Here is a 24,017-nt window from a genome sequence, read left to right as displayed (position 1 = left end):
CCAAAATGCCCCCCATTATTTCCAAATACTCCCCATGATAGGAGATGGTACCACTTCTAGCTGGAAACCACTGGGTGTTCCTGAAGGTTCCTTTCACAGTTTATTTTCTCTGAGTCGAGGAATTCCCTGGCTGGAGCTGCCAGGGAATTCCTGAGATTTGAGCAGGTGTGGCTCATTCAGTGAAAAGTCACAACGTAAAGACACCCAAGAGGGTTGTACTTAAAAATAAATGGATTGCTCTTCAAATTAAAGAGTGTGTGTCTAAGTATGGCTGAGCAGCCCTAAGGTTGTTGCTGTATTCTGATATAGGGCACCACCAGAGGGTCTTTAAGGGTAAAAAGAAATGCCTGCACATCTGTGAGCGCCTAGAGGGTCTAGGAGAGGATGGACTTGGGATGTGCATGGACCACAGCCTAAAGCAGCAAAGGTGATGCTGTGCACTGGGAATACTGCCCACTGATCCCACAAGCTTGCTAAGGAAAATGAGGCAGAAGGGGAAAGTATCTCAGGCAAAATGGCCCAGGAAAGGAGATCAGAGATGGTGGGGAAATTGTATTGGAAGAATCTGATCAACAACATGACTTTGAAGTAGAATAAAAATCCATATGCCGAAAGCACATCTGCACAATCACATCCAAGTCTGTAATTTGTATCTACTGTCCCTTCATTGTTGAATCATCTAATGACTGTGAAAGGACAGAACTGGGAGGAAAGCAAAGCTCTTTAAAGCTTCTTAATAGAGTTCAAATTAGAGGTTCTTAATCTAAAATGGATACCACATGAGGAGGACTTTTAAAATAAGACCCCAAATGCCATCAACCACAGTGGGGGAATTTGATCACATCAAAATTAAAATATTTCTGTTCATTAAAGGACATCATAGTCAAAATAATAGATGACAAGTGAAAGAATATATTTGCAAAATCTAAATCGGACAAGGATTAATATTTAGAACAGAGAAAAAAAATCCCTACAGATCAATGAGTGTATGGGCAGGAAGACCATAGGAATATGGGTCAAGGAACATAAGCAGCTGATTCACAGACAGGGAAACCCAAAGGGCTCATTTACGGAGAGCTGCTCAAACTCTTCAGTGACGAGAACTATGCAAGCCAAAACCAGGGGACGTAACTTTCTGCCTACGAGGGTAACAAAAAGTTTAGGAAGTCGGATGATTCTCTGGATTCTAAGTGCGGGCAGGGACATGAGGAAATGTTAACGCTTGTGCACGTCTGAAGATTTTCTCTTCTAGAGAGCGAGCTGGGAGTATTTAGTCTAACATGATCCGGCAACCCCATTTCTGGGAATATATTCTAGAAAAACTGGGTGCAAAAAAGGATATGGGGCAACTTGGGTGTTCATTGTTGGTGGGAGCAATAAATAAATAGCACATGGACAATGCACCTTACTGGATACTCCGTAGCAATTAAAAGCAACAAAATAGATGTATACCCAGTGATCCAAATGGATCCCCCAGTGTTCTGAGCATAAAAAGGAATGAGTTCTGTAGCCCTATTTAATTTATGAAATTTAAGAGTATATACAAACAAAAGAACACTTATCATTTCATAAAGATATATGCCAAGTCAAAGATATATATGAACCCAGTTGTTGCCTTTAGGAATGCAGAATAATGAAAAAAAGGAAATCAGTCAGTCAACAGATGGGCCTAAAGGGACCAGGGATCAAAGTGGGCCACCGACTAATGATTAACTCAATCTAAGTTTCAAAATACATGTGACACACCTACACACACACACACACACACACACACACACACACACACACACACACACACACCTGTGAGCTGGCTATGAACCTCTAGAAGTTTAGGAGATGATATAACCCAATCCTGCTTCTCCACCGGGAATGGACCACCCATGGGAAACCAGGTCATGGGCAATGCAAATGGCAGCTTGCACAGTGGTTGGTGGGGGCGGCACTGTTTGCGGCGGGCACTTCTCTTTCCAGGAAAACTTGTGAGGTTCGATGGACTTGTACTGCTGAACACAGCAAATAAGCAGCCTGGCAAATGCCAGCAAACCAAGAGAAGAAACGCCATGAACCCGCGCAGGGTTGCTGACAAGGGAAATGGCAACGCCTCCGCCATCACATGCCCGGCTTTCTCTTTCTCTAAAGCTTGTCTTTAACTCTGACATCACCTGAAGCAAAAGGCAGTTTGTAAATGATCAAAGATTTCTAACTTCAAATTCTGTTTCCATACCAAGAGGAGCTGGGTGAGCAGCCTGTGGCTCTCTCTCCTACATGGGATGTTGAGAGCAAAGTTATAAGAAATAACATACAACCCTCGGGATGGCTTTCGATTTGAAATAGGCCCTAGCACCTTTCTAAGAGAATTCCATTGTCAGAAAAATCCAAAGAGTTGAAGCAAAAGGATGAATGTGATGAGGCGATGGTAAGTATAAAGGCAATTCCCCTGGTTTGGAGAGGACTCGTTCCAAGAGAACTTGAGACATAGGACGTTACAGGACGTTGCGGCTCCAAGGTCAACTCCTTCAGGAGCCTTCCCTGACCACCGCTGCTGGGTGAGGGGCCCTCCTGAGGTCAGAGCAGGGACCTGTGCGTGGCTTTATTTAGACATCAACACATCATCACAGCTGCCTGTTTACTTGTCTGTCCCCTGCCCCCAGCAGGACTTCGTACTACAGTGCCAGCCACCCAGCAGCTGTTCAATAAATGTTCACAGAACACATGAACAAATAAATGGATGAGGTAGTGAACCAACCACTCTTTCCTAAGTAGCAATAAAGCATACAGGGGGCGGGGGGCATAGCTCAGTGGTAGAGCACATGCTTAGCATACATGAGGTCCTGGGTTCAATCCCCAGCACCTCCATTAAAATAGAAGCAAGCAAGCAAGCATACATCGGTGCAATTTGGGCAAGTGTCCTGGTTTACTTAACATATTTAGTGGAGAACTTACTATGTGCTGGATATAGGAAGACTGCAGTGAAAAAAGACCCCCAGGGTCCTATTTCCATGAAATTTAGACTCTACATAAGAGGCAATGCATAATAAGCCCCAAACAACTCAACAAGATAATTTCAGATTATAAGCGCTTAAAAGACAACAAAACAGGGGCATGAGAAGGAATGATGCGCAGAGTGAAGGCTACTTTAGTAGTCCAAGAAGACTTCTCAGAGGAAGTGACATCTGAACCGAGTCCTGAATATCTAGAAGGAACCACAGACCCGCAGGGACTGAACACACGAGGCAGAGGGGATAAGAACAGTAATCTCACCATGGTGCTGTTCTGTAGAAGGATCAGGAAAGACACTGGTACTGAGAAAGGATATAAATAGATCCCCAGGGTTTTGTGCATTTGTTTTCCAATCTGTCTTTTGAAAGACAAGGCATTGCATGTATTGAATATGCTCATTGTGTTCAGCACATACAGGAGGCAAAACTCTGAGTGGCTGCCTGTTTCATGCTCTCAGAACGTACTGAAGCCTGAAACATGCCCCTTCAAAGAGCGTTAGTAAACAAGAGGCCAATAAAAAGTCACACGTCCTCTGCTTTCTAATCCTTTACTCCACATTCCCTATCACTCTCTGTGGCATAAGCAGTTCTGACAAAGCAGATCTTTATCTGCATTTGTAACGATCTCCAGAGCGGCTGTAACATCACCCGGAGCATCAGAGAACTGCATGAATCCTGCTTTTACTGGACTTGCTACAAATGGCCCGTGGACACTGCTGCATTTTGGAGCTGAAAGGTTTTTCTGAGGTCTGCCAGTCCATTTCCAGCTCCACTTTGTCCACAGCATCTGTGCGCACGTGCCGTCAGTGATAATGGCAATGAGGGATAAAAGAGGGCCCTGATCATCTGGATGGAGCCTTTGTGGCTTTATTCCAAACATAAAACAGGATGGAGAGTTTCCCATTACGGATCCGCACTGAGCTTGTCCTCGGAAAATTGACCATGATTCACTAATGCCTAAATGCGTCCTGAAATCTTCATACGCCGGTCTGTTGATCGTATTAGTATCGATTCACTCTTCCCTCGTGGAAGACAGAGTCCCCTAACAGGAACCTGCAGTTTCCACAGAGAAGGAGAACCATGGGGTTTGAACATCCTCAGCTCTGCCTAAGAGAGGGGGCTTTCAGAAGCACATATCCACTCCGGGCAGACAGAAGGACCATTTCCCATCATGGCATCACTGTCGTCTGACTTCAGACTTGAATGTCTCTAAGGGTTTTAATATCGCTGCCAAAATCTGCTGAGCAGCACCAGGTTGCTCCCAGGGGGAGCAGAAAAGCAACACAGACAGACTTCAGAATTCTCAGAGAGCACACGCATCTGGAAACAGGGTCCTGGGAACCATTTCACAGCACAGAGCATCCCACGGAGACAGTGGTGAGTGACAGTGAAGCCCCCAGGAAAATGACAGGTGTCTCTCTTAAGCTGTGAATGTAGCTTGGAATTGCGATCAGACAGACCCTTGTCATGATCCACTTATGACCCCATAAGCTCCTTTGTTATTCCAGATCCTCCATATGGATGACATGCTCACCTCATAACCTCTCTCTCCTCCCTTTCTTCCCTCCCTCCTTCCCTTCCCCCCCACCTCTCTCCTCATCCCTCCTCTCCTCTCCTGGCTCCCCTCCCCGTGCCCCCTTCTCTCATAAACACGTCATCAGCATCCGTATTACAAATGGCTGGACCACCTGGGTCCCTCCAAACAGGCCCTGCTGCCAGCTGCGTCCTGACTGGCCCAGGGGAGCAGACACCTGAGTCGTTCTTCACTTGGGTCCTGGGCCTTGGAGACTGCCTTCCCTCAAACAGTCTTTTCTCACAGGTGGAAACATCCAGAAGCCAACCGTGGGTCAGAAGTGCTTGCTGCTTCCCACTGCCCCACCCTCTGGGGCTTGTTCAACCCTAAGACGAAGTCTCATGAAATCTACACACAGCAGTGAAGGAGGCATGACCACCTCATTAAATATATGAAGACATTGATCCTTAAAGAGTTTAAATCATTCGTTGATGTGAAATAACTGGGAAATGAGAAGTCAGGTTCAAACCGAGAAACAGCAGACGGTGACACGCCTGGCGCTCTCCTCACCAGGCTACGGCCAGGCTGGAAAACCTGAGGATTAGACACAGCGCCCACACACGCAGATACACACCTGCTACTGGCGTGAATATATATGCATCAAAGCTTTGACATTTCACTTCAAACATGTGAGATGACCCTGGTTTAACACCTACCTTCTTGGACACAGATTTCCCCCCTCAATACACCCATCACTCCCCACACCTGCTGGGAAGAGCACACAGCATAGAACACCACATGTCCCTCCAGAGCTTCTTGTAAAGTCCTGCATTCTGACCCTTTGACAGAGAGGCTCTGAGCTCTCCCTCGGGGCCTCAAGGACCTCTCTTCCTGCAGAGGCCCCTGTGATCACCGCAGCCCAGCCTCCTCCCACCGGGACGTCGCTGGCTTAGGAGGGAAGGGGAGGAGGGGCATGTTGCTAAGTGCCCAGCCCTGCCTGGCCTCAAACCACGGAGTGACGGGATGAGGTCAGGGAGGGGGAGGCTCTGAACCGCCAAAGCTCTACCGCCCAGTACAACGGTGGCCAACTTACCTTGAACGATACAGGCACCCAGGTAGGCGGCATCGGAAAAGGAGCAGAGCAGTCGACCATGGAAAATATCTCTCTTAATTTGCAGGTACAAAAGGTACCTGTAATACAAAAGCAGAAAGAGTCGTCCTAAGGTTTGGCTGAGGCCTAGAAGAAGGAGAAGTCTTGTTCACGCCTCCTCCACAGTTACCAGAGCCCTGCCCACGCCCCTCGGGGGGCAAGCTGGGAAAACCCTCAAGTGTCTGCAGCAGCTTCCAAAGCCGCGTGGCTGGTCCCTTCCAGAGAGACACGCCAAGGACCGAGGAGAGCCACAGGGCCCGGCAGTCACTGTCCCTGGTAGGAAGTCCCACACGATGACAACTCCAGCCACTGTCACCGCCACCTGCATCTTAGGTACAGGCTGCCCGAGCTCTTTGTGAAACAGAGTCTGGTCTCAGGGGCAGACAGACTCACATTAACCCATCTCAAAAAGACTTGGTTATGAGGCTGGGAAGCTAACTTACTCACAGCTTGAGATGTCATCTGTTTAACATCCTCTCTCCCTCCCCAGGGATGGGAGACTAAGCTGACTGCAGGGCCAGGCAGGCCTGAGACCAGGGGACGTGGGCTGGCGACAGGTCGTCGGGGACCAGAACCGAGGGTACTGGCTCCCATGAAGGGGTCAGCCCAGCACCGCCCTGGAAGCCAGGCCAACCATGGCCAGCTTCCCCGGGACATCACCAAGCCTGGTTTAGAAGTGGAATCCTTTGAATTTTAAACGTCACAGCAAACTATTTTTGAAAACACTGTAGCGCCAAACAAGAAATACTCATGGGCCTGATTCAGTGGGGAAGGGGGTGCGGGGAAAAGCCAGTTTGCAAACCCTGGTTCAGGCTCATCTTGTCACTGTCCCCTCGTTCCCCTACACTGATTAAGCCCCCTCCAGACCTCCTGGTACTTCTTAGCCAGGTTGATTCTTTCACTGAAGGCTCAGGCCTGGGGACTATTGTTTCTGACTAAAGTAATTTTGCAGATGTGTGCAGATTCTTTGTTTTAGAGTTTAAGTCTCAGTGGCCCATCTTTATTTTTTTATTTTTTATTTTTTTTTGCTTTCCAGGTTCTTGAGGCCCAGGCGGACGCACCACCCAGTCAATCCCAGTCACTACCTCCAGTGCTCAGATAACCTGATCTTTACTCAGCCTGTGAGGAACCTCACACGCAACCCAGGTCAGAGTGTGACTGAGATGCCTCGATCACACAGGTGCTGCCACCCTAGCTCCCGAGCACTGGAGCTCACCATCTCTGGACACACCAGATGCACTGAAGGGTTCAGTGGCTCACTGGTGGTTCCATTTGATGAATCTTTGTCTCACACCTGCTTTTTGCCATGACAGAGCTAGGCACTGGGGACACAATGGAGGCTCCAATGATACTCTGTATGGAACTGTCCCCAACTCTGTATGGAACTGTATACAGGACATAAAGGTAGGCCCTAATAAATTTCTTATCGGCAAGTTGGTGCATTTTCTCACAGGGCCAGTATCACACTTGGTAGACAAGGACCCAGAGCATCTCCCTAAACAGGTGCTTCAGTCACCCGGAGCTCCTGTTAGCACGTGGGTTCTGGTTCAGCAGGTCTGAGCAGGGCACGAGAGTCCACGTTTCTAATTAGCTCGCCAGTGATGCTGAGCTGCTGTCCCGTGGACCACACTTGGGTAATAAGCCTCTAAACCAGAGGTTCTCAGCCTGACTGCACCTTAGAATCACCTAGGGGAGCTTTGAAATATGACCACTGTTTAAACCGGGACCCTACCCTAGACCCAATTAAATCAGAATCTGGGTCCTCACCAAAAAATGTGTACATGAGTCTTCACAGCAGCGTTATTCATACGAGCTAAAACATGGAAATTGCCCAAATGCCTATCAACTGATGAAAGGAAAAAGGGAGGTGGTCTGTCCATACAGTGGAATATTATTCAGCCATAAAAGGGAGGAAGTACTTACTGATTCATGCTACAACATGGAAGAACCTTGAAAACAGCAAGCTAAGTGAAAAGCCAGACACAAAAGGCCCTGTATTGTATGATTCCATTTGCTTAAAATGCTCAGAATAGACAAATCTAGAGAGACAGAAGCGTAGCTTAGTAGCTGCCAGGGACTGGGGGAGGGCCAGAATAGGAAGGACTGTTTGAGTGCTGGTTTCTGACACGGATGATAAAAACGTTCTGGGAGTAGGTCACGGTGATGGTGGCCCAACTTTGCGAACATACTAGACCCACTGAATTGTACACATTAATATCTGCCAAAAGAAAAGAACACTTTTAAAAATCCAATTGTCTTGGAGTAGCAATTCTCAAGTTTTGACATGCTTTAAAACCTCCTAGAGGTTGCAGGGCCCCATCCCAGGCCTGGGGCAGCGGTCAAGTTCCAGGGTGATGCTGCTGCCGCTAATCTGGGGACCCGCCTTGGGGGACCATGGCCTTAGCCCACTCAGAAGATCAAGGTCACACAACTCCTTGAAATGAGGAGATCTTTCCTTTCATAAAGACTGGAAACTACCAGGCTAAATGCCATGAAATTTCTTTTCTGTGTGCTGAATGTACGCATTGAATAAAAAGCATTCCTTTCTATGTTTTGGTGTGCTTAGGAGTGAAAAACAGTTTGAAATAAATATTTACTGATGAACAAGAGGTTTGGGTTCTAATCCCGTAACTCAGAAATCATGTTTGATGAAAGCTTCCTGAGGAAAGAAAATCAGCTTTCACAATAGCCGAGTTTGGGTCTGTGCTCATATTAGTGAACCCTAGAGATGCTCAGGGATTACTGTGGATTCCACATAATCCACTGATCCTTACAAATGGCTTCAGGTTCAGATACTCAATTTTTAATACCACAGCCACCACAGAAAACAATAATAAAAATGCATTTTCCTTTAGTCTTGCCCCTCCCTGCATGAAGGAATTAAGCAACAAAAACACAAGAGGATCTGAGGTACACATCATTACGCCACCATTAATGATACACTTCTCCATCTAACATGAATTTAAAGATGATTCTGACTGAAAGATTTAAATCCAACAGGCTTTATTACATTCAATTGTATATAGCATTTACAAAAGCCCCAGAAATCTAAAGGACTGTAAGATGACCATGTAAATGGAGAGATAAAGAAGGATTAAAAAAATGATTTCACACATCCTTTTTGGTGAGTATTTTTACTGTTTTGCTCATTTAAAACTGCCTTTTTCTCATTTTTTTTTAAACCCCTAAGCCTGGTCATGAATGTGATCTTAGCTTCTCATTTATCAAATTCTTCTTAAATTTTAGATTAACCTTACAATAAAACAACTTATCAAACAAGAAAAACTAAACTCTCTCAAGACAGGGTTTAAATCATGAGTACATGATTCATCCCATGGTTTCCAGATTCCTTTTGAATTCTAAGGACCGTGTTGACTTAAAAAGGCCATTTCTGTCTGTGCAAGGACACAGCATTGTCTTAGTTTCCTTTAGAGACATAAAAATGCTCAAAATGATCCACTGTTCATACCTTAGCTATTCAAACGCAGGGAAATGCCAGCAGATTTAATGGAGACGGACTTAAATAGGGTTATTAACTAAAACTTTGTACTCTCTTACTTTCAAATGGAACTTTTCTCAACAACAACAACAACAACAAAAGATCCATCCTTAATTTACATTGTGACACATATCCAATTTTTAATCTCCAAACAAGATTTTAAAGAAAATAAATGACAAAAGTGAGTCATTTGGTCCCTGACGAATTAATGCCTGGCGTTAGCATTTGATTTAGAGGGCAGGACAAATCTCTCTCTCTCCCTCTCCTATCTGTCTGTCTGTCTGTCTGTCTGTCTATTTCTGGTAGCTCATACAGCTCCTGCCCCCTGAGCTACGCAGATAGGAACTGAGGAAGAACTTAATAAATAGGTAAACAAAATTTTCAAGCCAAAAGCAAGCCAAAGCCCCATACTGTTCGATTCCATTTACATGAAATGTCCAAAACAGGTTAATCCATACAGACAGAAAGTAGGTTGGTGGTTTCCAGGGGCGGGGGGCTGGGGGGAAACGGAGTGGGTAGTGACTGCTAATGTGTACAGACTTTCTCACTGGGGTGCTGAGAAATGTTCTGGAACTAGACGGTGGTGATGGTTGCATAACATTGTGAATGGACTTAATGCCGCTGAACTGTATGCTTTGAAATGGAGGAAATAATTCGTTATGTGAATTTACCTTAATTAAAAAAAAAAAAAAAGGCCGGATTGCATAACACCAACCACCACTCACAATGTCCATCAACTACATATCCCTTTTCCCCCCCACACACCTGCTGCCCTGCCCCCAAGCGTCAACCTCCGCCAATGGCTGTGCGCGAACTAACAGCAGACACCGCCTCTGTTCCAATGTCACCTAGCGCGGCTACGGAGGAGCTTTACCGGACACTCGTGGATAACGAGAGAGCACAATATCCAAGCACCCTTTATGGGCCCTGAACATGATGATCAGAGCAAACTGCATTTGCTTCTCTGCTGCATTCGGACCCACGCAGATTATTCTGAGAGATGACTAGACACAATGAATTTTTCCGTCTCCAAATTAGAGCCTCATCAAAAACTAAGCACGCACGGGCTCTTCTCCATCCACCGAGCTGGCCCTCCCAGAACCCCGCTCAGCATTGGCCAAGGCTGTTAACAGAAGCCAAACCCCCAAATCCATGGACTGTTTGCATGTGGCCCTGATGGAGGGAGATGAGGCAGGAGGAGGGTGGAGAGCTGGAAAATGCAGAGCTGGGCTGAGAAGAGTCTAGGAGGAGAGAGAAGCCAGCCCTCCCGCGAGCTTGGTCAATTAGCAAGTGGAATGTGGGATGACACACAGCCCATTCTGTCAAGGGATCTCTTCCCTCCCAGAAAAGCTTAAGATCCAAAAGATAGGCCGCAGGGCTGCACTAGCTACGAATTTGCCCACATCCTAAAGACAGTCATCTTCTGTTTATTTTTAGCACCCCACTGTCAGATGTTTTCAGAGAGCACCTCCTCCCACTGCTTCTCTGTGCAGTTAATTACACTCCCGATGACAACTGTTTGAAAAATCCCAAGACAATTAAGTGCAAGAGAAACATTCCAAGCCAGGATGCTGAGCTGCTCGGTGAAGACGTTCTGCGCTAAATGGGAGTCACTGCTGGCCGGTGAGACTCGGGGGCCCTGGCTGGTTCAAGGTGCATATTAAACATACAAACAAACAAAAAATACCTTGTGAGCTCTTCTTTAATCTTCAGGGGTTCGTGTGGGTAGAATTTCACTCTAAAGCACATGGTGTATGGTGGATGAGCTGAAACATCATAAAGAAAAAGCATGAGAAGAGCAGCAAAAGACCATGGACTCAAACACACACAGGAGAGTCAGCCAGGAAGCCTTGCAGCCTAGCCTGGGGGAGGGGAGCGGGGAGAGGCAGGTGCACGGTGATGTTCTGAAAGAACAGGTATTATGCCCAAGAAAACAAAGCAGAGAAAACGGTGACAGCGAAACTAAATGGAAATGCTTAACAAGACGCCCAAAACAAACGCGGGACACAGGCAGGTGTCAGTCAGCATGGCTTTCCATGTCCTGCCTCCTTCCTTCTCTCTAGGTCACAGCTTCAAATAACATTTTCTCCTCTGATTCCTCCCACCCCCTTCTGATGGATAAATTGCTCCTGAGCACCATTCAGGTTGTTGGCCCAGTGAAATATTTTTTAGCCTGTGAGGTGGAAAAATGTCACTGTACAGGACTAGCTTTCCCAAAATGATGGTGCCTTTGAACTCAGATCAAGATTTAAGAAATGGAGTCAGCCAGGCACAGATCCTCCTTTGTATAATTTTAGTATTATTTTAGTGTTATCAATGAGGCAGTCGTTTGCATGAAAAGAAACACTTTTTATAACTTCCTGCTTTGAATCAAGACAGCACTATGCAGACTGAAATTCTGGCTGAGGTTCGTGATTCTGGAATGTTCTAATTGCATTAAAATATCCGGAGCCCAATAACCAGCTAAGGGGGTTCTTCGGGGTTTCTGATCCCTTTAATTACAAGACTACTGCTATTGACTTGCAATATTAACCTTATAAATGCACACAAGTGTGGTAACAATGCATTTAGATTTCAGTTAGTATGTAAAACAAGCACCTTAAAATCAAAGAAATACAACGATTACCATTATTATTTCTACGGATCTGACATTCCCACTTATTCATCTTTTTGTCACTGTGGCTGCTTGGGATCAGTTCTGACTCTACATCCAAATGTGAATATGAAACAGCATCCTATTCTCCCTCAAATCCTCTTCCATAATAAGCAGGGGTTCAATCACCAGCCAATTCTACAACGTCTGGGACTATTCCATATGTAGACAAATTCTTTATGTATAAAGGACCATCTGCATCAAACATAAGTGTGTAACAAGGATAATTTAATATAGAAGACAATTCTTTAAAATAGTTTGAAAGAAAGCATCCAAATCACAGGGAAACACAGCAGCGTTTTGCTGGATATCTCAACAGAGAAAAAATGGATTAAAAGTACAAACGCACACAGATGTCAGAACCCTCCATTCAATGCTCTACCCTCTGCCCTAGAAACTAGCAAATTTCTTAACTCAGTCGGGTGCTCCCAAGCTGATCCTGTGTTCCTTAGATTTAAGAAAAGGAGTATTTTTCTGGAGCACTAGGAAAAAATGGCACTTACACAGCAAAGAAAGAATGAAGAAAAATACAAAAGATTCTTGTCATTCATCTTTCACAATATCTAGAAACTCAGTTTTGACTCAAAATCTTTTATTTTTACACATTCCCCAGATTTCTTTTCATTTGTTTAAATCATCACCTCTAAAAGATTAAAACTAATGGTATACATATTTTTTAATTATAAAACTTCTGGAGTGTCCTTAATAGAAAAGCTGAGACAGTTTCTATAAGAACAACAGAGCAAAAAAATGAAAATAGCCTAAAAGAGAAAGGATTTTTCTCCTTTCTTTCTTCTTATCTCTATTAAAGTCATCAAAATTGATACATGCTGAAGCACAACCAATGAAGCCAGACAGACAGACAGACAGATGATAGGGAGATAGATGGCTGACTGACAGAGACACGAGCCTTCCCCTTTCACTTCCCTTCACTCGGTCCCTATTCCTGCCCCTTCTGTCCCTCGGGTCCCCACCTCACCCCAAACTTCCCCACCACTGGTAACCACTTCACCTCTGTCCTTCCCCACATTTGCCGTCCTCATACAAAATATATGCCAACATGATTATATATGTAAGGAATTTTTAAATATAATTGAATGTCACAAAATAAGATCATACTGCATATGTTTCTCCAGCTTTTCTCATTTAACTCTATACCCTGCCCATCCATCTAGGGCAGTAGATAAGCTCTAACTCACTGTCTGTAATAACTGCCTGAGCGTTCACATGATACACTAGAATTCACTCCACTATTCCTTTTTAATCATCATTCAGGTTGTTTCCACATTTTAATATGCAAACAATTCTATTCTATTCTATGTACATCTGTGGATATATTATTAAATACATGTATTTTTATTTCATATATCATAATATATTTCATATAATATTAAATATATTTTTAATATAGGCTCCCAATACTTGAATTTGGGGGAATAAAATCAGCTGATTGAAGGCAAACAGAGGAAAGGAGGATCACAGAAGGCAGACCCCAGTGAGAGCTGTCATTTTGTCTCCTATCTGGGCAGCTTATCTGCCTGCATGCCCTAGGCTGGCTTCAGTAGATACCTGAGCTCACCAGATACAAATGGGGATTTGCGTTCTTCCTAAGGGATGAAGCAGTGAGGCTCAGCGGCAGCTTCCCGGGCGGCCATCTTTCAATACCCCTGACTGTAGGAAGTCCTTCCACCCCAGTCATCCTTGTCCAAGACCCGAGGCTCCAGAATGAGCTAATGCTTCTCCCACATGGACAGCCCTTCCACCGGTTGATGACAGTGCTCACGGCCCTACCGAGTCTTCTCTAAAATAAACATCCCCAGTTCTTTTAACTGCTCCTCACATGAAACAGTTTCAAGTGCCCTCACCCTGGGTGTATTCTTGTCTCCTCTGTGTTTCTTCAAGCCAAGCACGGGGCCCCAGGGGTGGTCACAGCCGCTCACATGAGGGGACCATCACCGGCCTCCCCTTGGACGTGCCTGTTGCTCCCTCTCAACAGCCTCAACTCAATGCTGATTCACTCTGAGTTTACAATAGACCAACATCCATAATTCCTTTCATATATGCTGTTGCTAAGTCACACAGAAGCAGCCACTGAGCTCCTGACATCTCCCTCTATCTTCGAGGATGCAACCATGGACGAAATTAATACAAGTACCAGCGGTATGCTCACTACCAGACCCCTTATCAGAGGGATGAGAGCGGGTAGCAGAAAAAGCAAGTGGTGGCACCTTTCAAGTCTGAGACTTTCTACCCATTTTCTTCTACCATCCTACACACCCCTGCTGTGTCTTTCTCTCATGTTGATCCAGCATCACCGATCCCATGTCACCCATAAGAGAAAAACTTTTCCTGTAGGTTAAAAGGAGCACATGATTTTGACAAAATGAACCACGGGCAGCATCAGGGACTGGTGCCCACGAGCAGCTCAGCCTCACCGCCTGGGCCTGAAGAGGCTGCTGTGGCAGCAGGCTTCTCCTTGAAGAACTCACTGAAGGCTCCAGATGCAAAACTGTATCATGCAGCCAGTAGTCAAGCTAAGGAATGCTTCTTCACAGGGTTGGAACGGGCTGAAAAGATCATTTCCCCCTGCCCCAATGTTCATCTAGTTATGGATGACAAGGTTTACGAGAGTCTGGACCTGTCGGTCTTGTTCGGGTTTTATCCCCAGAGCTAATTATTGATAAAAGATTGTCTCTCCGTCTGTCTGGCTGAACAAATGCATGATGATGCCCAGCCTTTGAGGGAGATGTCAGGGTGGACAGCCAAGCCCCGCCATCACATTCATCCCATCAGAATACTGGCCTAGAAGGTCCAAAGTCTGAATCACGACAGCAATTTCTAGGATTTATATTTTGAAAACCTCACGTCCTATAACTCAACCTCTGCTCTTCAACATCTGGGACAAATTCAGGGACTCTGGAGTAGGTTAGAACAGTGACTTCTAGAGGGAGGATTAATTAATTCAATCAACAGATTTGTTTTGAGTACGTGCTAGGCACAGGTTTAGATGAAAACACAAAAAATTCTGTCCTCATGGAGGACACATTCTAGCGGAGTAAACCCACAAAAGTAAGGTAAATCAAAATAAATAAGTGACATACATGGGACAGTGGAAGGTCGTAAATGTTATGGAGAAGAATAAAGGATTTAAAGGCTGAGAGAAGACCACCCCCACCTCTGTTCCCTTTTCTTATCACCAGGCAATCAAATCCATGCAGGCAAGTGCAATTCTCTTTACTACCTTCTAGAAAACTAAACCAGGGGAGAAATACAATTATTTAAACTTTTAAATCATTAAAGAACCCGCCCGCCCCATATGTATTGGCACTGGTTTGGGGTCAGAAGCTTGGCTGTGGAGCACGGGCGTGCGCCCACAGCTGCTGTGTAAATGCTGGAAAAGGAGCCTTCCCGGGTCCCACCTGACCGCCGGCACGTCCTCCCTGCCACGTGTCTAAGGTCGAAATCCCCTTGTGGAGATGAGCCTATCCCCTTCTCCAAACAGCTAAGTGTCTCAGCTCACTCCAGCTTCCACATCTTCTTATTCTTAAGCTACAGAGAAAGGGGAATGAATGAAGCAAAGGATGACTCTGACCTGTGCCAAACATTTGGCGCAGAACTAGAGTTGGAAATGCCTGACGTGGGAGCGGGAGCCACGTGGCACGGAGGTAACATGCAGGCATCAAAGCCCACACTGTGCTCGGGGGCCCTACCCCAGCAGTGGCCTCACGAGCAGGCACCAGTGCCTTCACCAGATTGGGCGGCACGGTCATCCCCTGGGGGACGACACTATGGTTCATTTCCACTGCGGTACTAAGGCTCCAGCATCAGTGACAGCAGCACATGGGGTGGTGGGAACCCTAAACCCCCCAGGTGATCAGTGCCCAAACTTTGAAAGGGACTTCCAACAGTGACCTTGAACAAGCCACTTAACTTCTCTGCTTCCTGCTCTGGAAGAGGGGACAACACTGGGGGCCATGGCAACCCCCCCGGAGGTGTTTAAACAGACCCACTGGGCTCTTGGCAGGTGCACACGGCACAGTATCCCAACAAAACAAAAGCTCACACTTAGGTAAACACTCCCACCAGAAGAAAAGAAGAGGAGGGTGGAAACAGGAGGGAGGAGATGGGGAAGACGAAATTGCGTTCAAATCAACAGCTGAAAATCAGCATTTACTCAGCCATGTAAGTGCTAAAAATGAGAATAGCACTGAGTAGCAGAAAAGGGAAAAAAAATGCAAAAATTCACTTAAAAACTGCCAGGAGCATGTAATTGCACCTAGGAAAGCAAGGCTCCTCTCTCACAGCCCTCTATTACCTGCTAGAGGAGGGGTGGGGAGGCCAGGTACCACCGCGGGGCAGCTCAGTGGCCCCTTTTTACATTAGCAGATCCTGGGGTATTATCATTTTGGTGGTTTGTTAACAGTGCGAACGTGGGGAGAGGAACAGCCGTTTACAAAGCAGAGACAGGCTTCCTCATCTCCACTTTGAGACCTTGCCCAGAAATGGAGATATGAAATGATCAGGGGAGCAGGCTTCCCAGCGAAAATGACAGAAAATGGCTTTCTATTTTTAACCGACAATGGTCCTCAAATCTTTGTAAAAACAAATAGGATTTTTTTTTTTTTTTTTGTCTAAGGAAACATCCCTCAGCATCTTTTCTTAAAATGCAATGGTCTTCCTCTAATCATCACAGACAACAGAAAAGCAAAAAACCATAACTTTGGGACTATACATATAAACTCATGACCTTTCTCATACACATTCTGGCTGACAGCTATGAAAAACTTCCCCAGACTCCTTTTAACAGCAGTTAAAGCATAGAGCTCGTGGCTCCAGCAGATGTGAGGACAATACCTATGCCTGGAATGTGTCTCTCTTATGCCTCCCTCCTCTGGGATCCTATTGGAAAAAAAAAAAAAAAAGGTGACACTTTCAGACTCTGGAGAAATATTGCAAAGGGTTTGGGGTTGCAGAAAAGACTCCTATCACCCTGCAAATAAGAGGCTTACTTTCCAAAGGACCCCAAGCAGGCGTCTGGGGTTCAGTATGACTGACACCTTTTTATTCCTAACCAGATGAACGCTCCCTCCCAGGTCCTTCCGGGGGCTTTGGACTGAGAGCTGAGGAACACATTCCACACTCCGCTGGGCACAGGGATGCTGCTGACTCAGCGATGAAACTCCGAGATGAAACAGCTCAGGAGCGCGCACTCCTTCTGCACATGCGCAAAACGACACTGCGCGCCAAAAGGGCAAAGCATTACTCACTCATTCAACGAACTACCGCTCTTGGGATACGATCAAACGAACCAGCCACAGAGAACTGCTCACTTAACGACTGCTCTTTTCTGGCTGGAAATGATGAGTATCATTCAGTGACAACTGTTACTATCATCATTAACAACAGGGATGATCTCCATCTCTCTCTTTTCCTAAGATGACAAACAGCAGCCTCCAAGATGTTACTGGCAATGTATCTCCTCTACTTCCAAAGCAGGGATTAAAAAAATTTTTTTTATTTAATTCATCCTCCTCCAGTTACAGCTCTCTCTCATGCTTTAATCACACACAGGCACACCCACTGAGTGAAGTCACACTTAAGAATTCTTAGGGGAGACTGGAGGGCTAAGCCACTACCTCACGAATACTTGTTCTTGGAATTCTCCAACTGCCTTGGCTGCTCAGGAGAAGCTCTAACAGGGACTGTGATAGCCAACATGCCTAATCCCAAGTTCTCCCCTTGGACAAATGGCTCTGGCCAAACGTAAAACTCTCAGCTTCCATTTCTTCATCTGTAAAATGAGGATAATCATGGAACCAGCCACCTCAAGTAGGAACCTGCATAATTTCTCTGTAAAAGCCCAGAGAGTAAAGATTGTTTACTCTGTGGACTCAAGATTGCTGTCTCAACTACTCCCCGAAGCTCTTGTAGTGCGAATGCAACCACAGACAAAGACATAAACAAATGGCATGATGTGTTCCAACAAAGCACTGAAATCTGAATTTCATATACTCTTCCTATGTCATAAAATATTAACTGTCTGCTTTCTTTTTTTCCCCAATCATTTAAAAATATGAAACCTATCTCCAGCTTGCAGCCACACAGAACCAGATGGCAGACGGGGTTTCGCCCAGGGGCCATAATTTACTGACCCCTGATGTAGAGACCATGATGAGGATAAAATGAATTAGTTGTAAGGAGCACCCAGCAGGCTGCCTATGGGCTGTAATCACTCATAGGAGTTATTATTATTCTAGAGGTTGAAGAAGAAACCCACGTGCATGAGGCAGAGCCCTTCAACTTGACCTAAACCCTGTATCCTAGTTCAAAGGGTGAGAAACTCACTGAAATAGGTGCATATATGAAGAGATACTTGGAAGTTCTGCTTCTAGAGAAGAACTTTGCTGGCTGGGACTAGGGAGCAGTGAACTGAGAATTTCAGCCAAAAAAAAAAAAAAAAAGTTAGCAGAAGTACATGCAACTGAAGGCAAGAGAACATGGAACTGAAGATGCCTGCTTGCTGCAATGTGTAACTAACTGGCCCCTCAGGAGTCATGTTGGTTGGTGTAATTCAATTAATAATAATAATAACAGCTGGATGCAACTATTTATGTAACTTGGTGCTGAGATTTTTTTTTTTTTTTACTATAAAATTACATTCAAAAATGAAGCATTTCCAAGCAGAGGGAAATAGATATGAATAAAGCTTTCCTAATCTGGTGGACCCACTTTTGAATCCCCTCTACTACCCATATGCCAAGCACGGAATCTCTTGGTCTATTACGGTTTCCACTCAGACAATTATGTTGCTAACACACATGTAGTTTTGAATGATGTGACCTGTTATGGAACAACGTGGGTGCATCCAGAAGAAGAAGGAAGAACTACAGGTATCTGCCCGGTAATATAAGGGCTTCTGCAGGAGGATGCTCCTTTTCCTCTGCTTTCTCTACCACTCCGGCCACATTCCCTCCTTCCCACAGGGAGCCCACCATTGTACCCAATCAAATGACATCAACGTCACCACGAACCACACCATAAGGATCAGGTTAAAAGTTAGAAATCCGTGGCTTATCAAATGTCCACACCATTTAGAACTGCACATTATAAATTAAGGTTTTTTTGGTCATTCATTACTTTTGTTATCATCATTTCTTTCCATGTTGGAAAATAAAGAGCACAATGTGGGAATTATTTATAGGCCTGAACTGCATAGACTTTCTGAGAGAAGGATCCAAAAAGGAAATTTTGGATGAAACAATATAGAACCTGGGAGAAAAAGAGATACTTGGCCAAACCTACTGAGCTACGACTAGAATAAAAGAAACCTGCTCCCAAAGCTGGAAAGAAGCTTTGGAAAGAAGAAAACTGGAAAGAGCAAAATCAGCCAAAACTAAATTACAGCAGTTGGGGACTTAACGTTATACATTTGATTTATGCAACGGGTTTTGTTCAGCCATGTGTGTTTTGCTTTGTTTTTGTTTTTGTTTTGTTTTATTCCGGTATTTTTTATTTTATTTTTTAGATTTTTAAAAATATTTTTATTGAAGTATAGTCAGTTACAACGTGTCTGTTTTGCTTTGTTTTAAAAGAACATGGCAGTTTAAGTTCTTCTGCCTGCACCCCAAGAGGAACGTGGTGATTCTAGTCAACAAGCATTTACTATGAACAGATTACATGCACGGCCTTGTAGTTAGCCATGGACCAAGGACAGAAATCTTCTAAACTAAGTACTGGGGATCTCATTAGATATATGCATGAGGACAGCGGGCATTGGTCTAGACCAATAGGTCTAGAGATGGGGTGACTGTCACTACAGGTGTTTGGAGAAGGAAAATGTGTGATGCTTCACTGTCAGAAGCATAAGATCAAGTTACGCAAAAAACAAAAACAAACAAAAAAAATACAAAAACCAAAAACCCACATACACAAAGAAGAAAAAACAAGCCACAAAACAAAAGCATGAAGGTCACCCCAAAAGCAACTAGAAATGCCGAAGGGTGTGGGAGGTATAAATTGGGGTGCTCAGTGCAGTGGGCTGGGTAGTGCCCCCCCAAATTTCATATCCACCTGAAACCTCAGAATGTGACATTTTTTGGAAACAGGGTCTTTGAAGATCTAATTAAGTTAAGATGAGGTCATACCGGGTTAGAGCGAGCCCTAACTCCAACGACTGATATCTTTATAAGAGAAAGGAGAGGGAAGCGTGGACACTGACACAGAGAAGCATGGAGAGAAGGCGATGTAAAGATGGAGGCAGAGGCTGGAGTGATGCAGCTACAAGCCAAGAGAGGAATGCCAAGGAGGGCCAGCAACCAGCAAGGGCTGGAAGCGCCTTCAGAGGGAGCATGAACCTGCTGATGCCTTGATTTCAGACTCCAGCCTCCAGAACTGTGACAGAATAAATGTCTACTGTTTTAAGCCACCCAGTGTATGGTGGTTTGTTATAGCAGCCTTAGGAACTAATCCACTCAGCAAAGGGACTAAATGAAAGAACAGGTTTGGGAATCAGGCATCCAAACTGGCCCCATGAATGGGTGTGGGACCTGTGGCTGTTCTGTTTCTGACAACCAGAGCAAAGTCTATGCTCCTGGGACTCTCTGGTCTGTGCTACAGAGGAAGATAGGCTCCCTACTGACAAAATCATTTGGCAGCAAGGGAGCTATTCATTAGAGCCCCAGGGGGTGCTGGAAAGCTAAGGAAAGCTACCTAAACACAAAGTTTCACAAACATCCCCAGAGACACAAATTACACACCATCTCAGGCTTCCATGGAAGGCCATGGTAACTTTGGGGAGGGAGCACCAAAGACAACAGCCAGCAATTTGACTTAACGTTGCTCTTACGGCTGAGCCAAATCCATGTGTTAAGCAGAGGATGCGGGTCCTCCCCACCCTGATCTGCATGCAGAGGGCATTTCCAAGAACCCCATCCCTTCTCCGTGCCTCGCAGCAGCACAGTGCCTGATACATAGAGCAAGAGTAAGATCTTAACCACCCTGCTGGGCTCATCAGGCACCAGCCAGGCTTAAGCAGAGAGACTCTTTAGAAGACTAAGTGCGCTTTCTTTCTTCCAGGTCTCTATTTCTGTGGTACATGCTTAATGCATAATGCACTTTGATTCCTTTCTTCCTTTCTATATTTCCCTCTTGACTTTTACATAAAGCTTCTTTCCTTTTGTTTATTTTCTCTTTTTTATTACCAAGTGATATATGAATATATATTCACTATAAAAGATCTGAATAAAAAATAATTGTATGTAATAAAAAATGTGAGGACCTCACTTCTGTCTACCTCATTCTCTTCCCCAGAGGCAACCACTGTTAATATACATCTTTTTAGTGCTTCTTCTATGCACTTGCATATTCATATAAAATAATCTTTTTATTTTCATATAAATGGATCATTCTTTATGTGGTATCTCACTTGCTTTTTAAGCTCTACAATATTATAGCTAATAAAACTTTTGATGTTAATATATGCTTGCCTCATTCCTTTAAATGACTGCATGCACTCCACATAATTTACTTAACTTTGCCAAAATTGTTAGGCTTTTTACTGCTTCCAATTCTCAGTGTTATAAGCAATGCTACAATGGACACCCTTGCATAATATATACCTGTGCTGGAATAAATTTTGTTTTCAGTAGATTCATAGAAATGATGTTGTTCGATCAAAAGACACAGGCATTTTTAATCTTGAAAGACACAGCCAAATTTCCCTCCCTAATGGCTTTACCAGTTTATATATTCCCACCAGAAGTGTTACCCTTATCCTCATCAACTGGATGTCATCAATATTTATCATTTTCTCAGTATAATAAACAAAATATCTTATTTTAATTTGCATTTTCCTTGTCACTAATGATGTTGAGCATCTGTTTATGAGTTTATCAGTCATTTATTTTTACTCCTATGTGGTTTTTTTTTAACATTTTTCTACTGAGTGATTTATCTTTGAGTTTGTAGCATCACACTTCATATATTCTGCATATTACTACTTTTTATATATTTGGCAAATGTTCTCATTATTTTGCTTTTATTTTAATTTGTTTATAATTCACATTATAGTCATTCATTCAACAAATATTTACTGAGAATCTACTCTTTGCAGTGAGCAAACCAACTATTCTAGGACAAATGTTTGATTTTTGTACAACTTTGTTAGTACTTTGCTTTGTTATTTCCGGGTTTGATGTTTTCCTTAGGAAACCCTGTTTAACTCCACAGTTACAAAAATACCTCTCATGTGATACACCAACATAAGCAAAACAAAGGATAAAAATTATATGACCATCTCAATAAATGCAGGAAAAGGATTTGACAAAGTTCAACATCCATTTATGATAAAAACTCAACCAAGTGGGTAAAAAGGGAACACATCTCAACATAATAAAGGCCATTTATGACAAGCCCACAGCTAACATACTCAACAGTGAAAACCTACAAGCGTTTTCTCTAAGATCAGGAACAAGACGAAGATGCTCACTCTTGTCACTTTTATTCAACATAGTATTGGAAGTCCTACCTCCCTAATTAGGCAAGAAAAACAAAAGGCATCCAAATTGGAAAGGAAGAAGTACAACTGTCATTCTCTGCAGCTGACATCATACTACATATAGCAAATCCAAAAGACTATCAAAAAAACTGTTAGAACTAATGAACAAATTCAGTAACGTTGCAGGACACAAAAATCAACACAGAAAAATCTGTTGTATTTCTATACACTAATAACAAACTATCAGAAGCAGATATTAAGATAACAATACCATTTACAATTACATCAAAAAGAATAAAGTACCTAGGAATAAATTTAACCAAGGAGGTGAAAGGCCTGTATAATGTAAACTACATGACGTTAAAGAAATCGAAGGTGACACAACTAAATGGAAAGCTATTTCGTACTCAAGGATTGAAAGAATTAATATTGTTAAAATGTCCATATAACCCAAAGCAATCTCCAGGTTCAATGTAATCCCTATCAAAATTCCAATGGCATTTTTCTCAGAAAACGATTAATCCTAAAATTTGTATGGAACCTCGAAATAGCCAAATAGCCAAAACAATCTTGAGAAAGAAGAGCAAAGCTGGAAGCATCATGCTCCCTTTTTAAAAACTCTATTACAAAGCTATAATAATTTAAAAAGTATGGTATTGACATAAAAATAGACCCATGTATCAATGGAACAGAAGAGACAGCCCAGAAATAAACCCATCCATACACAGTTTTGACAAAGGAGCCAAGAATATACAAGTGGGAAAGGGAGTCTCTTCAATAAGCGATGCTGGGAATTCTCTTGCCACGTGTGGAAGAATGAAACCAAACCGCTATTTTACATCACACACAAAAATCAACTTGAAATTGATTAAAGACTTGAATGTAGAACCATAAAGCTCCTAGAAGAAAATATAGGATGTAAGCTCCTTGAATAGGCCTTGGCGATAATTTTTTGAATCTGATGGCAAAAGGAAAAGCAACAAAAGCAAAAACAAACAAGTGGGACTATCCTGAACTAAAAAGATTCTGCCCAGCAAACCATCAACAACATAGAAAGGCAATCTACGTAATGAAAGAAAATATCTGCAAATCATATATCTGATAAGGGGTTAATATCCAGAATATATAAAGAACTCACACAACTCAATAGCAAAACAAAACAAAACAACAGCAAAAAAAAAAAAAAAAACCCACTTAAAAAAATGGGCAGAAAATCTGAGTAGACATTTTTCCAAAGAAGACATACAGATGGACAACAGACACATGAAAAGATGCTCAATATCACTAATCACCAGGGAAAAGTTAATCAAAACCACAATGAGATATCACCTCACAGCCAGAAAGACAACAGCAAGTGTTGGGAAGGATGTGGAGAAAAGGGAACCCTTGTGCATTGTTGGTGAGAATGTTATTTGATGCAGCCACTATGGAAAACAGTGTTTAGGTTCCTCAAAAAATTAAAAGTAGAACTACTATATGATCCAGCAACTTCACTGCTGGATATTTATCCAAAGAAAACAAAAACACTAACTCGAAAAGATACGTGCACCCCCATGTTCACTGCAGCACTATTTACAATTGCCAAGATATGAAAACAACCTAAGTGTTTATCAGTGGATGAATGGATAAAGAAAGTGTTGTGTGTGTGTGTGTGTGTGTGTGTGTGTGTGTGTGTGTGTGTGTGTAAGTATATATATTCCACACAGTG

The 24,017-nt window shown here is 43.6% G+C and overlaps 1 protein-coding gene across 2 annotated transcripts in view; it reads right to left on the bottom strand.

Moving 5' to 3' along the window:
* Positions 1 to 24,017, bottom strand: part of FRMD3 (FERM domain containing 3) — a 256,971-nt gene that overhangs the window by 82,696 nt on the left and 150,258 nt on the right. For both annotated transcript variants that reach the window (XM_031447136.2, XM_010993498.3), the window contains exons 4-5: positions 10,849 to 10,927; positions 5,606 to 5,703 (exon numbers count right to left, since the gene is read on the bottom strand). In XM_031447136.2, the coding sequence (XP_031302996.1) occupies positions 5,606 to 5,703; positions 10,849 to 10,927 (177 nt within the window). The remainder of the gene's footprint in view (positions 1 to 5,605; positions 5,704 to 10,848; positions 10,928 to 24,017) is intronic.

This window comes from Camelus dromedarius, chromosome 10 (assembly GCF_036321535.1).
Source record: "Camelus dromedarius isolate mCamDro1 chromosome 10, mCamDro1.pat, whole genome shotgun sequence".
Taxonomy (NCBI): Eukaryota; Metazoa; Chordata; class Mammalia; order Artiodactyla; family Camelidae; genus Camelus; species Camelus dromedarius.
Note: the sequence above shows the minus strand (reverse complement) of the source record. Positions and strands in the feature narration are given on the sequence as shown.